The sequence below is a fragment of the Eublepharis macularius genome, chromosome 4 (assembly GCF_028583425.1).
Source record: "Eublepharis macularius isolate TG4126 chromosome 4, MPM_Emac_v1.0, whole genome shotgun sequence".
Classification (NCBI taxonomy): Eukaryota; Metazoa; Chordata; class Lepidosauria; order Squamata; family Eublepharidae; genus Eublepharis; species Eublepharis macularius.
In genome coordinates, this window is record NC_072793.1 from 44,407,729 (window position 1) to 44,421,714 (window position 13,986).

The 13,986-nt window shown below is 44.4% G+C and overlaps 1 protein-coding gene across 2 annotated transcripts in view; it reads right to left on the minus strand.

Moving 5' to 3' along the window:
* The window catches only part of LOC129328356 (syntaxin-binding protein 2-like), a 40,033-nt gene that overhangs the window by 17,090 nt on the left and 8,957 nt on the right, over window positions 1-13,986 (minus strand). The window contains exons 2-6 of one of the 2 annotated variants that reach the window (XM_054977367.1): window positions 3,453-3,556; window positions 2,420-2,469; window positions 1,007-1,088; window positions 586-662; window positions 185-263 (exon numbers count right to left, since the gene is read on the minus strand). In XM_054977367.1, the coding sequence (XP_054833342.1) occupies window positions 185-263; window positions 586-662; window positions 1,007-1,088; window positions 2,420-2,469; window positions 3,453-3,537 (373 nt within the window). In that variant the 5' untranslated portion in view covers window positions 3,538-3,556. The remainder of the gene's footprint in view (window positions 1-184; window positions 264-585; window positions 663-1,006; window positions 1,089-2,419; window positions 2,470-3,452; window positions 3,557-13,986) is intronic. The other variant, XM_054977368.1, reaches the window with a different exon arrangement.

Genomic DNA, 13,986 nt, shown 5'->3' on the forward strand with positions numbered 1-13,986 from the left:
ACCCTCTGAACAGCAATCACCCCTGGCCCTGTAGAGAGGGGAAATTGACAAAGCCTTCCAATCTCCTGGCAAACATTGCAACTCCTTTCACATGCACATCCTTGTGTAATTCGTCTCTTGTAGCTTAGCTCAGTTCTCAAAGTAAGCCTCCCAAAGTAATTCTTGACAGCAGCCCTTAACTTACTGTCAGTGAAGAAGACGTGAGCGGCCTTGTATGAGAAGGTGGGGCTGCCTTTGAAGTCATTTATCAGAGCCTGCACTGACTGCAGAGGGAAAATGGTGTGTTAGTTGCAAGTACACACATTCTGGAGATTCTGCCACTAGCTTCCCTTGGCTTCATGGCCGTTCTCCAAGTCAGCCACCAAGCACCCTTGATCATACACAACTTGGGGGAGAACAGATTACTCCTGTAGGAATTATATGGAGCCCATAATGACCTCAGGAAGTAGGAAGAGCCAATGGTACATGCAAATATGCACATACCCAAGCATACACCCCCTCGCCCATCAGTCCTTTCAATAAATTTATTTCCCCCCAGGAATTAGCAGAGAGAAATCCCAGTGGATGCAGTGACCAAGGACCTACCGTCTCAATGGGGCTGAGCAAATAGATGGCTTCTAGGCTGGGGAGGGGCTCTCGGCGTTTGTTAATATCTTCGATAACTGAAGAAAGCAAATGTATATCAGGTGCTGGTATCTGAGATGGGTGCAAGAGAAAAAAGGAGCAAAACAATTCCCAGTGGCTGCAGCCAACGAACACTTCATTGGGATGTTGGATGGAGAAAATGGGGGCCATGTGAATATATGAAGATGCTGCGAGAAGCAGACGGGCAAATGGGTTGGGATGGTACTATACAGCAACTTGAGGATCCAGCTCAGCCTGGACGGATACGTCATTCATGGGATGGAAGGAGGAGCTAGTGCTACGTAGACTAGAAGTAAGAGACTTCCAGCATTCTGCTCACAAGAACCAGCAGAGCACAAAGAACCTTGCTAAAGTCACTCACTTGTGATTCCTTCAGCCAGAAGGTCTGACATCTTAAAGCAGGATGAGACAATACGTGTGCTGGGATGATCCATTATGAGTACCTGCAGGAACAAAGACTCTAGTAGTCCATTTTTTTAAACTTGAGAAGATCAGAGGCATGAAAATAGTCATACTGCTTCTGCCTAGTGGCAGAAGACAGACCACCGCCGCCGCCTCTGTCTGCTAAATTCCGCTTCTTTCTGTGCACGAGAATTGTAAGTCCCGGTGTCTTGCCCCCATCCCAATGAGATTAGTCTCCACTCTCTTTTCAGAACTGAGCAGACCAGTCTACTCACATTTCTCACTCCAGCTGTTTTACATTCCAGCTACTTCCTTCCACCCACACATTTACTCAGTCCTGTCCAGCGGAGCTGTTTTAAGCATGGCAAAGAATCTGCTTGATATAGATTCGGTTACTCACCTTTCACCAGACCACTGTGATGTGTTTACAAGGCCAAACAAATTAATCTGCATTCATTCTGACTTAAACATCACTACTAATACAACATATCAGAATCATATCAACCCCCTCCCCCAAAACAACCAACCCCCCCCTCCCAATTATAAACTGTTGGAAAATTAAATCTTGATTTAAAAAAAATAACAGTAGTTCAAATTTATAACAACTCAAATGTGTGAAATTTATAATGAACACACTTTTACATAGAACCTCTCTACTACACTCCCTTTTCCAAATTCAGAGAATGGGAGTTTCACTATAGATGCTCTAAAAAGCATAAACAGTTGTCTTCAGTGTCCCAGGAGTCACCTCCATTGGAAGGAGCTCTACAGAGTTTATACATCCAGGTTGTACTGCCTCTCATAACCTGACCTCCCTGATATGTGGAACAAGGTGACTGCTAGGTATGCTTCATAATTCAATCTACGCTGACACAGTCAGTTAGTACTAACTGGCAGTTAAGAGCACACAAAATTGTCCACAGCAAATATGCATCTTTCTAATGAACGATGCAACACAGGAGAGCTATGAAGCATCGAAGACCTAGGGAAAATAAACACGCTCCACCTATAAGTCACAGTAAGACCTTGCAGAACCAGTGGAGCAAAGCTAATTCCAACAGCCTCTTTGGTCTGTCTGCAGCCGGCAATTTCATGGCTGGCCTGGCTTATGCCATCGTATGTCAGTAAAAGTTATGTAGGCTTCTAGGAATCTAAACTGCCACAGTCAAGGATACAAAAGGTCTACTGAACACCAACCATATTATAATCGGTGACACGCTAAGCATAAGCATAGAGTTAAATTGTGGATCTGATTCCACAAAGGCAGAATACACCCTTTTTTTGAAGATAATTTTCTAGATGCAGATAACAGATTGTATGAAGCCTGAGGATAATATGCAGCTCTCCCTCCACTACAGCAATGTATGCCTACCTTCCATTCTCCATCTTTCTTCATGCTACGGATGACATCATTCAGGATTTCTGAAAAATTTTTAAAAAGTGATTAGCTTAGCACTGAGGGACCTTCTATGACCATTAGCATAATTGGCCTTTTCCTCTAGTTGGTAATCCTTACCAACTCCTCCACTTGAAGCCAGCTGGGTGACCTTGGGCTAGCCACAGCTCTCTAGAGCTCTCTCAGCCCCACTCACCTCACAGGGTGTTTTTTTGTGGGGATAATAATGACATACTTTGTAAACAGCTCCGTGTGGGCATTAAGTTGTCCTGAAGGGCAGTATATAAATCGAATGTTGTTGTTATTACAGCACCTCACAACTTCAGTGCAGACTTCTCTGGTGGATTCTAATAACCAACTTGTACTGTTACGGCTCATATGAAACTTTTGATAATATCTCACAAGGATTCTTGTTTACCTTGGATTTTGTGGCACTAGAGAGACCCTTCAACCCTGAGATTGCTGTTCTTTTTCTAGTGGTTTGGAGATACAGAAGGAAGTTTTGATGTGAGTGGCCTGCCTCTGCTGCAGTAACCAGTTGATTCCTCTAACATGACATCATTTATTTTTAGACAGAACAGAATTTGGAGACTTCGGTCTCTATAAAGTGACACAGATTCCAATGACAGCAAGAGTTGCATTCTACTCTCATCCCACCTTTCTGTTATTTAATCAGTAACTCTGACGGTAGAGGACTGAGAAGAGGACATGTGCACCCCTTCAAAACAGTATTTCTGGGAGAAGATGGCTTACTCCAGGTACTGCATACTGGCAATAACTGCATACTGGCAACACTAGTCACAAATCTAGAGGCTGACACTTCCACAGAGGACTTGCAATGTGCATCACCAGCAGGTGGAGAGTTAACAGTACCCAGAACTGTAATGCCAATATGCCTTTAATTGCACTCTAACACGACTCATCAGAAAACGTCCCAAATATAAGCCGCTTTAATAAGACACACAAGAGGTGATTCATACATTACAAGAGCAGTGTGGCTGCCACTTACCTGTGGCTAGAACACAAACTGCTCGGCTAAAGTGTTTGTCCAATAGACTCATATGGAACAAACAACTCATGTGGGAAGCTCCCATGCCAGCAACTTCTGACAGCCTAAGAACATTCATTCAGAAAAAAATTGGCAACAGTTTAGGGACACAACATAGTTTACGTTAAACAAACAGTCCAAAATCCTCTAATAAATTCAGTGTGAGTTTATTTAGATAAACACTTTAGATAAACTTGGGCAGAGGGCACATACCTCTCTGGCATAAAGAAGTGAGTTACTGAGGTGGTGAGAAACTTGCAACAAGTGACAGAACAGCAGGACTTCAGTTTTGCTTCTGTGCTGGGAAAGCAAATCTAATAATATAATGCCATTCAGTTACTCCAGCCTCAGACCACTACAAGTAATGACTCTGCATGAGGTTGCACAGTAAGTACCCCCAACTCTGTGCACTAACCCACTCAACTGATCACACACAAAATCAGAAACCAGGAATCCTGACTCTCAATTTCACCTCTGTACTTTGGCATGCTCCTCTTTTTCTAGTTTGGGACAGAAACCAGAAGCTGCATTTTGTTAATTTAATTCTAACCTTTAATAATTGGCAAATTCCATATACTTCTTATGGATTAACAGAAAGTATTTCCTTTAGTAATGCTACCTACTAGCTTGAATGAACCTCTTGGAACTACAATTCCCAGATATTCAATGATCATGTACATTTTAAACACAAAATTGAATTAGCAGACGGGAGTAAGATAATGGCCTGTATCCAACCACCCATGGATTTTGCAAAGCAAGGCTTTTCTGCTTCCTCTTCCTGCAGCCCACTTGGCACCTCACCCCCACATTTATTCCAGTAGACCTTCAGGAACAGTACAGGGGATAGAATGGGGTTTGCAGCTGGAGGGGGAAATTAGCAGAAATCATCACTCCCTCTTCTGCAAATGGAAATATCGATCCATTGGAGGAACTTCATGGCTGGATACAAGCCATTGTGTCCTATGACCACCACACAAAAAACTCTTGTGTAGAATCAGCCCAGCAGAAAGTAGTTAGCTGCATGATAGTTCAACGCTGAAGAAGGTTAAAACAGAAGTTTCTAGGTTGTGAATTACTTCCGCTTATTCAAGTAGTTATGGGCAAATTTCTCTCTGCTCATTTTGGAATTGAGTTCAGCAGAACAAACGACTGGTTCAGTCTATTCTCCCGGGCCAAATCCAAAATTCTGAAACCCCACTATACCTGTCCCTTAGTAATATCATCAACAATATAATGAGGAACAAATATTGCCTTCTCTTTAACCAAACTGGCCTGGGGACACTGAAATAGTGGTTTTCCATCAAGGACTCCTGTGCCTCAAAGGGACTTCGGGTAAGCAGGAAATACAAGTCTCAGGGCTCTTGGCTGATCTGCACACATCCAGAAGCTTGTTTTCCTTTTGATGCTTAAGGTCATAGTACTCGATTCATAATTCAATCAAGCATATGACCTAGAAAAGCCTGTATTTTAAACCAGGTAAATACAAAGTTCAGTAGCATTGCTAATTAAAGTGCTAAATCCTTTGCAGCTTGTCAAATGCTCAAGGTGTTTTAAGTATTTGATATGCCCAGCCTAGAACTACCTACATTAACACACATGCACGTGAAAATTGAGCATGTATAACTAAAGAGAACTGGTAATACCTGTTTGGGGGTTTATGGCAACAAATGACAGAACCCAAGCTTAAGAATGCTTAACAAAGCTATAAAACAAGCAGCTGTAGTAAAGTGAAAGCTAGAGGAATCTAGCTGCCAGCACCAAAGCTCTGATTCTGAACAGCACAAAAACTACGCAAGAGGGAAATCAGCTCATGGACAGACTAAACAGCAGTTATATATATATATATATATAGCCACAGAATGCAGATCAATAAATCCACAAAATAGTACCATGGACAGAGAAGAGTTAATTTCAACAAACCAGGTAGCGATGTGGGCAGGTGAACAAGAGAGACAGCTGGGAAGGAAAGAGGAGCCTAAAAAATTGAGGGAAGCAACAGCGATGTTTGGGCTACCTACAGTCAGTCCAGCGCTGAACAACCCTCCAAAAATCAATAGGCACCACTAAGCAGGGGGTAGAAATTGGTAGCTAGATGAGGCAGTTTCTGAGTGCTGTGTTTGGGCTGGGAAGGAACCTGTGGCCAGCTGCATGCGTAGTCCAAGTCCAAACTCCTTAGCCATGAATTCATTAAATGGGTTTAGGCAAACAACCTTTTTCACTTTCAGCCTCTATTTGCAATATGCAATACTGACCAATCTCACAGGATTGCTACAAGGAGTATTGAGAAAGTGTATGTAAGTAAGCCAGGATGGAGCAGTGGTTAGACAAGAATCTAAGAGACTCATGTTCAATGCCCTGCTCTGATATGAAGTTTGCTGAGTGACCTTGGGCCAGTTGCTCCCGTAACTACATATTTCTCCAGGTACATACCTAGGCCAGGTCACAGATGCCTTCTGAAAGCTCCATGCTTCCCAAGTGTGCGGAGCTTCCATTTGTTTGGAACCACTATGAATGGTGTCTTAAACATCTCTCCCCACCCCCCCTCCACACACACATCATTTCCCCAACCAAATGACATGTAGTTAGTACATGGGAAGCCCTCAGTGGGGAAAATCGCAGCTCCTCATGGCCGTTTCAGGTTTGGAGAGTAGTATGAGAGGGAAGTGCCCCCCCTCCCCCCACAGTCATGATCCAAACTGGATGCCCATGCATGTGGGAAGCATAGACTTTTACTTTTTTACTTACGTTACTTGTTTACTTTTTTATTTATGTTATTTATAGTCTGCCTTTCTCACTGAGTCTTAAGGCAGATTACACAGTGCAAGTTAATTTGATCAATGGCTGGGACATTCAATAAACAATACAATGAGAATCTGAAATAAAAAGAAATCCGATATGGAGCTGAAATAATGCTGAAACAAAACGTAAGTAAATTGACATTATTTGATGCAGAGGAACTATCCAGTAGGAGCATAATTACAGCAAAAGATGGTGCACAGTAGTATAGTCAAAAGTCCCTATCCCTCTACCCACACATTTGTCTGAACCATTTCCTTACAGTACAGACCTATTACCTGTGTAAAAAGCCATTCTGAATAACTCAATTTTGCATAATTTCTAGAAAGCCAGGAGAGTGGGGGCTTTCCTGACCTCTTCAGACAGGCCATTCCAAAAGGTGGGGACCACCACAGAGAATGTGCGTTGATTTTGCTCATATGTAGGGTGGCACCTGCAGAAGGCCCTGTTCAGATGAGCGAAGCTGTCATGGTAAGGCACAGATAGAGAGGCAGCCCCGTAGATATGAGAGTCCAAGGCCATGAAGAGCTTTGTGTGTGATAGTCAAAACCTCGAATTGAGACTGATGGGAAGCAAATGGAGTGACTGCAGAAAGGGAGCAATATACCTGCTTTGCCTAACTCCTGATAATAATAGAGCTGTGGCATTCTGCTCCACCTGAAGTCTCTGAGCTGACTTTGAGGTAAGACCTATGTAGAGTGCATTACAGTAGTCTAGTCTCAAGGTCATCGTTGCATGGATCCCAGTGGCCAGATCAGCGGTGTCAAGGTAGGGGGTCATCTTCTGGCCTAAACTGAGTTTGAAGAAGGCATTTGAAGGATGAACAAGATAAAAATGTTCAAACAGATACAGGTATGAACACTCATCTAAAGCACAATGGAAATGATTAAACGACTCCTCAAGAGCTAGGACTCACAGAACTGAAGCCTCTTAGTCAGAAACACTGGGAGAAAGATTCTGAGAGGAAAGTAGAGCATCAGGGAAGAAAGATTTGGCAAGATAAAAACCGGTTGAGGGAGACTATTCTGATACACTGTGGGTGTGGGTGTGTGGGATGATGAGATACCAAAGAACAGTGTACTATGCATCCATGAATCACAAACCAAGCCAGTTGGGATCAAGGTAGCTGATAGTAAGCTACCAGCAATTCAGAGACAACACCAGAAAGGAAGCCATGATGGAAAAGGTCAATCCGTATTGTGTGAGAACGTGCTGCACGTGTGAATCTGCACACCTAAGGGTAAGTATTTTATGAAAGACAGAAATGTCACTAACAACAGAACATAAAAAGCACGGAAGGCAACAATTACAAGTAAAAATACATTAGGGCTAATTTTCTTTGTGAACTTTATGGTAAGATCATTTATTAATTGATACAACTGTGTCTATTCATCTCACTCCACTGTGCGGAATGCTACGTAATGTTAATTAGATTTTTGTTATCAACCAGAATGTCTAGTAAATAAAACACAGTTTATTGAATTAAACACAGTTTCTTTTGATCGCTGCTGTTTAACCCCTGAGCAACAAGCTAAGATAGCCAAATGTACCTGTTTTTGTATCTTGACAGCGTTGACACACACTGAACACAAGAGAAGTTCCAGAATGCTTCCTTTGGGATCTCTAAGAGATCAAGAAGCCATTTGGAACTAAATTCCGTGAATTCCAGCCTCTTAAATTAAACAACACTAAGCAAAGACTGGTTCCCAAATGCCAGTTATCATATTGCAGTTGCAGACTCTGTATAGCTCTTGGAACGTCAGGACTAGGGATGTGCATTTCGGCTTTCTGAAAGCCGAAAGAAAGCCGAAACAAAAGTGTTTCAGCTTCTTTCAGGTTAGCCGAAACGTTTCGGGCTACGCCGAAACGTTTCGGCTAGCCGAAAGAAAAAAAGCCGAAACGCTTCGGCTTTCGGCTTTTTCAATGGGAAAATGCCTCCGGCGTCTTCCCGGACATCTGGGGGAGGCATTTTCCCACCGAATCAGCCCAAAATTGGTGGGGACCTTCCTCTAACCCCTTTCTACAAACCCCCCAAGTTTCAGACCGATTGGACTGCAGGTCCCCCAATCCTCCCATAAGAAAGCAAAGGAGCAGCATATTGTTAGCATGCTGCTGCTCATCTTCTTCATTATTTCCTATGGGGAAAAATGAAGAAGCAGGCTTCCTTTGCCAGGGGTGGCATTTTGCATGCAAAATGCCCCCCAGCCCTCAGGGGCCCTTCTCCCACCCCTCCTCCCACCCCCCACCAAGGCTCAGCCTGCTCCCACTTGGGGGGGGGCATTTCATGGCCTCCCCAAGTAGGTGCTCTAATCTCATTCTCTACCACTGACAGCTGGGGGAGGCTTGTCTTGCCAGGGGTGGCATTTTGCATGCAAAATGCCCCCCAACCCTCTGGGGCCCTTCTCCCACCCCCCACCAAGGCTCAGACTGCTCCCACTTGGGGAGGCCATTTCATGGCCTCCCCAAGTAGGTGCTCTCATCTCTACCACTGACAGCTGGGGGAGGCTTGTCTTGCCAGGGGTGGCATTTTGCATGCAAAATGCTCCCCAGCCCTCTGGGACCCTTCTCCCACCCTTCCTCCCACCCCCCACCAAGGCTCAGACTGCTCCCACTTGGGGGGGCCATTTCATGGCCTCCCCAAGTAGGTGCTCTCAGCCCCCAAAGTCCACCCCCTACAGCCCCACACAAACCCAATTCCCCCCCAGCTGCCACACACAGACCCAAATCCCCACATTAGCCCCTCACAGACCCAAATCCACCCCCACCTGCCCCACACCCATAACCCCAGGAACAGGCTGGCAAAGGCCAGCCCTCTCCCTTTGTTCCCTATGCTGGGAACTTCTAAACTCTCTTTCCCTGGGCAATTCTGCACAGCCCAGGGGTGCCACAATGGTGGGCACACTTCTGAGTGCCAGCTGGTCCCTGTGAAAGAGCACCTGAACCACAGACACCTTCCCTCAAATTCCCCCCCCCCCACCTACAGAGATGGCTGGCCAGCCAGCCCCATTGTTCCCTATGAATCACCCCAAAAAATTGCTGTCAAAAGCACTTTATTTCTGTAACTGCTTTAGGTTACACAGTAGGAAGGCACAACAGAGCAGGAAAGCAGTGTACTACACAAAAATAACACAACTTACTTCACATCAGAGAATCACACAAACACAATTGCTGTCAAAAACGGTGAAGTGGGTTGTATTATTTTTTGTAGTACATTGCTATCATGCCCTGTTGTGCCCTCCTACTGTGTAACCTAAAGCTGTTCAAGAAATAAAGTGTTTTTGCCAGGAATTGTGTTTTTGTGATTCTCTGATGTTAAGTGAGTTGTGTTATTTTTGTGTAAGATAGTGCTGCCATGCCCTTTGGTGTCCCCCCCTGCTGTGTAACCTAAAGCTGTTCAAGAAATAAAGTGTTTTTGACAGGAATCGTGCTTTGTGATTCTCTGATGTTAAGTGAGTTGTGTTATTTTTCTGTGTGGGGGACTGCTGGTGTAATGTGTCATAATGCTTTGCCTACTTGTACTTTGGAAGGGAGAAATACTTTTTTAAAAACTTTATTTTGTGTTGTTCTTGTTTTATTCTTTGTTGTGCAGTTGGTTCCCATCATAGGGAACAATGGGGCTGGCTGGCCAGCCATCTCTGTAGGTGGGGGGGGGGAATTTGAGGGAGGGTGTCTGTGGTTCAGGTGCTCTTTCACAGGGACCAGCTGGCACTCAGAAGTGTGCCCACCATTGTGGCACCCCTGGGCTGTGCAGAATTGCCCAGGGAAAGAGAGTTTAGAAGTTCCCAGCATAGGGAACAAAGGGAGAGGGCTGGCCTTTGCCAGCCTGTTCCTGGGGTTATGGGTGTGGGGCAGGTGGGGGTGGATTTGGGTCTGTGAGGGGCTAATGTGGGGATTTGGGTCTGTGTGTGGCAGCTGGGGGGGAATTGGGTTTGTGTGGGGCTGTAAGGGGTGGACTTTAGGGGCTGAGAGGACCTACTTGGGGAGGCCATGAAATGGCCCCCCCAAGTGGGAGCAGGCTGAGCCTTGGTGGGGGGTGGGAGGAAGGGTGGGAGAAGGGCCCCTGAGGGTAAGGGGGCATTTTGCATGCAAAATGCCACCCCTGGCAAAGGAAGCCTGCTTCTTCATTTTTCCCCATAGGAAATAATGAAGAAGATGAGCAGCAGCATGCTAACAATATGCTGCTCCTTCGCTTTCTTATGGGAGGATAGGGGGACCTGCTTATGGGAGGATAGGGGGACCTCCAATCGGTCTGAAACTTGGGGGGTTTGTAGAGAGGGGTTAGAGGAAGGTCCCCACCAATTTTGGGCTGATTCGGTGGGAAAATGCCTCCCCCAGATGTCCGGGAAGACGCCGGAGGCATTTTCCCATTGAAAAAGCCGAAAGCCGAAAGTAAGCCGAAAGCCGAAAGCCGAAACGGCTGGCCGTTTCGGCTTTCAGCTTATATGAAAGAGAATCCTCTTTCGGCTTTCTGCTTTCGGCTTTAGCCGAAAATTTTTGGCTTGCACACCCCTAGTCAGGACTCTACTACTATTAAAATATAAACTACTCTGATGAGCTAAAGCCTAGGAAACCACAGAGGTAAAAATCTTCTCTAACAATTCAGTGTGAATTTGCTAACCTTCAGTGTGAGTTTGCTCAGTTCTGCTGCCCAGCAATTTTGCACTGCATCTGTTTTGGTATTAACATTGTTATTAAATCCTCTTTTAAACACCTGGTAGCCTGCACTGTGCTTGTATGTTACGGAATGTGATGGCTACCAGAAAATTTGATCTAGAAAACTAGCTAACCTGGACTTTGAGTGCAAAAAACATGCAGATCTGGAACGCTTTAATTCCTGTATAATCAACTACCTGTTCTTGCTTTCATCTCAGCACATACGAGCATACATAGGATTTATTTATTCCTAGAAGGCAAGTTCTTAGAATAGAGTGGTCACTATCCTTATAGTTAATTATGTAGGGACTGTCACAGTTGCCCTGAGAATATCCAAACATTGCAAAACCAGCATAAGAGTGTTAGACCAGAACAAAATGTCTCTGGGCTGATTTTAAATTAATTGCTTGCCACCTAGCTAGAACGATACAACCACCATTTCATTGGCTTTATGAAATAACTACTTTAAATGTTCCAGAATGACTACTATGAATTAACTTTAGTAGCTGTTCTATGTTTGCTGGACACTAAATGCTTTTAGGGGTGTGTGAAACACCCCTGGGAAACATGGGGTTTTGCTAAAGGAGAACAAGCAGCAATGCCAGAAAGTAGATTAAAAAGAAGCAGGGGTCAAAGTAGATGACAACAGGGCCTAGTATGTGGCAGATGAGAATCTCAGTCCATCCCTTGCACACCAATTCAACAAAAAAGCAACTAACAGATCAGCTGGAAAAACAGGACTGCAAAGAGAAGAGGCTGTTCATAAACCACAACCAAACCTGTGGTTCTTGAAACATAGGAGGGAAACAAAGAGCCATGTGACTATACGTTCCATGTAAGTGTAGTAGTTTCCACGCAGGGATGGGTTTGTGTGGTATCCCAGTTGCTAGTGCGGCTGCTGATCCAGCGCAGTGGCAGGGTGCTTCCACATGGCAGGTTCCCCACAGTTTCCCTGACCCAGTCCCCCAACAGTGATCCTCTCCCTTCTCTCCAGCCACTGGGCCTTTTTCAATTTTTAAAAAATCAGCTATTGAATACCTTCTTAAAAACAAGTCTCAAGTCCATTTTGTTGTGAACAAATACTTTCCCCCTTATATCTCTGCAATGAAAGAGGATAAACACCTACTTTTCGTTAAATGGAATTGGGACTTCAGAGAACCTGTTACATATATTGTTGTAACATTCTATTGATATAACAATATTGAATTACCTTTTTCCCCCTCTAACAAGCCTCCCAGTGGCAAGGAAGTGGCTGCCATGGGAACAGCGTTTGGGAAAATGGCTGCTATATGGGTGGAAAAATCTGAAACCCTCCATCCACAGCAGCCATCCAGGCTTTACTGTAATCTTTCCAAAACTTTGAAGCAAAGCAGGTTTCAGAAAAACTGGAGAAAAGCTGGGGAAACCCCAGGAAGTGTACAAATGTACATGAAGCTGTGAGAAAGCAAGAGAAAAACCCGCTTCCCAGTAGCACTGAACCCAGGGCAAATAACCCATATGGAAATGGCCTAGGTCCCCCATCTGGTTCCGTGAAGGCCATTCCCTCAGGGGACCAGGCAAGTTGTCAATTGCAAATGGCCTCTCCTTCTCTATCCACTGTCCAATATATTTTTGACTTCATTACCCAATAGTAGATCTGGCCATTGAAACCAAATAATTCTCCTCATGTCCCAAGTCCTAAAGGGGACTGACGATAATCCAAGGACTACTAAATATCACTACCAGCAAAGAGTGGTAGACATAGACTGCCAGACACCTACTGAATAGAAGAATAGACACAATATGCACAACAACAAACCCTCTTCAATCAAGATCTAACCTAAGTGATGTTGCAAAAGGAGACAGCCTTTTTGGGGAGAGGAGGTTCAACATTCTCCAAACTCCCTCACCATAGTAAAGAAAAGGAAACAGCATTAAAGACACAGGAATCAGGTTTCTCTAAGTAAATGTTGCAGCATCTCATTTCTCCTGGTCCTTTCTCATAAAGAGAATGGTTGGTAACGAAAAATTCATATGGTATCTTTGAAAGGGAGACATCTCTGGGGAGCAAATCAAGCAAAGTCTCATCTAAAATCGCCCAAAGAATTTTTGGGGTGCCATGATGCTTTTAGGTCTGCCCCTGGCATGAGTGGAATGCCACCCTGTGGAATACAAGAGATACCAGGTGGCAATGCCAGCACATCAACATGAGGAGAGTGCACCATACAATAAAACTTCAGCCAAGAGCACTACCAGAGGATCAGCCGCTTGCCCTGTGTAAGCTACTACATAACACACTGCAATTTTACCCGTCTACATCAACTGGTGCCAAAGATTTATAACTTCATTTAGAAGAGAAGCAGAATGATTATAACTAGAAGGCAGGGCCAACAGGTTGCAGAGTGGATGAGGAAACAGATAACTTGTGGTTCCTACATAGCTTCAACCCTGGGAGTAATTAGACGGGGCCATTTAGGATGTTCCCCATCAGCTCATCTAATCTTGAGAGCATTGTTTCTCCTAGTTCAGGCTTGTCATAGGAAGAAGCTCTCTGCCTGCAATAAGAAGAACAACAGTTTGCTCCTCTGGTAGCAAGTTAATTCAACATCTTACTACTTGCACCTTCTTATTCACATTCAGTTGTGTCCTTCTGGAGGGCTCTTCTCTGAAGCCATTCAGTTACACATTCAGGGTCACCCCACTGGGACAGTTTCTCCTTTATCAAGCTGTATTAATAAAAGTAACTTGCTCTCAGGCTTCCTGTACTTTCACTTAAATAGGCAGAGAGGCAATTTTTAAACCACTGCCAAATGAAAAAAACTCATGGTCCACATGCAGACAAGATGGGCATCCATAATGACATTAGAACTCAACCAGATCTTCCTCTTCTTGCTGCTGAATTGCGTAGTGGTTACAAGATTGGATTTTAAAATAAAGCCCCTTTACATGGAAAGACCATTGTCTTAGTAACAAATGAATATAGAATCCCTCTAGAGCAGTGGTACTCAGTGGCTCAGGAGCCACATGCAGCTCTTTGACCTGCCACCTGTGGCTCTTCTGTGCACTA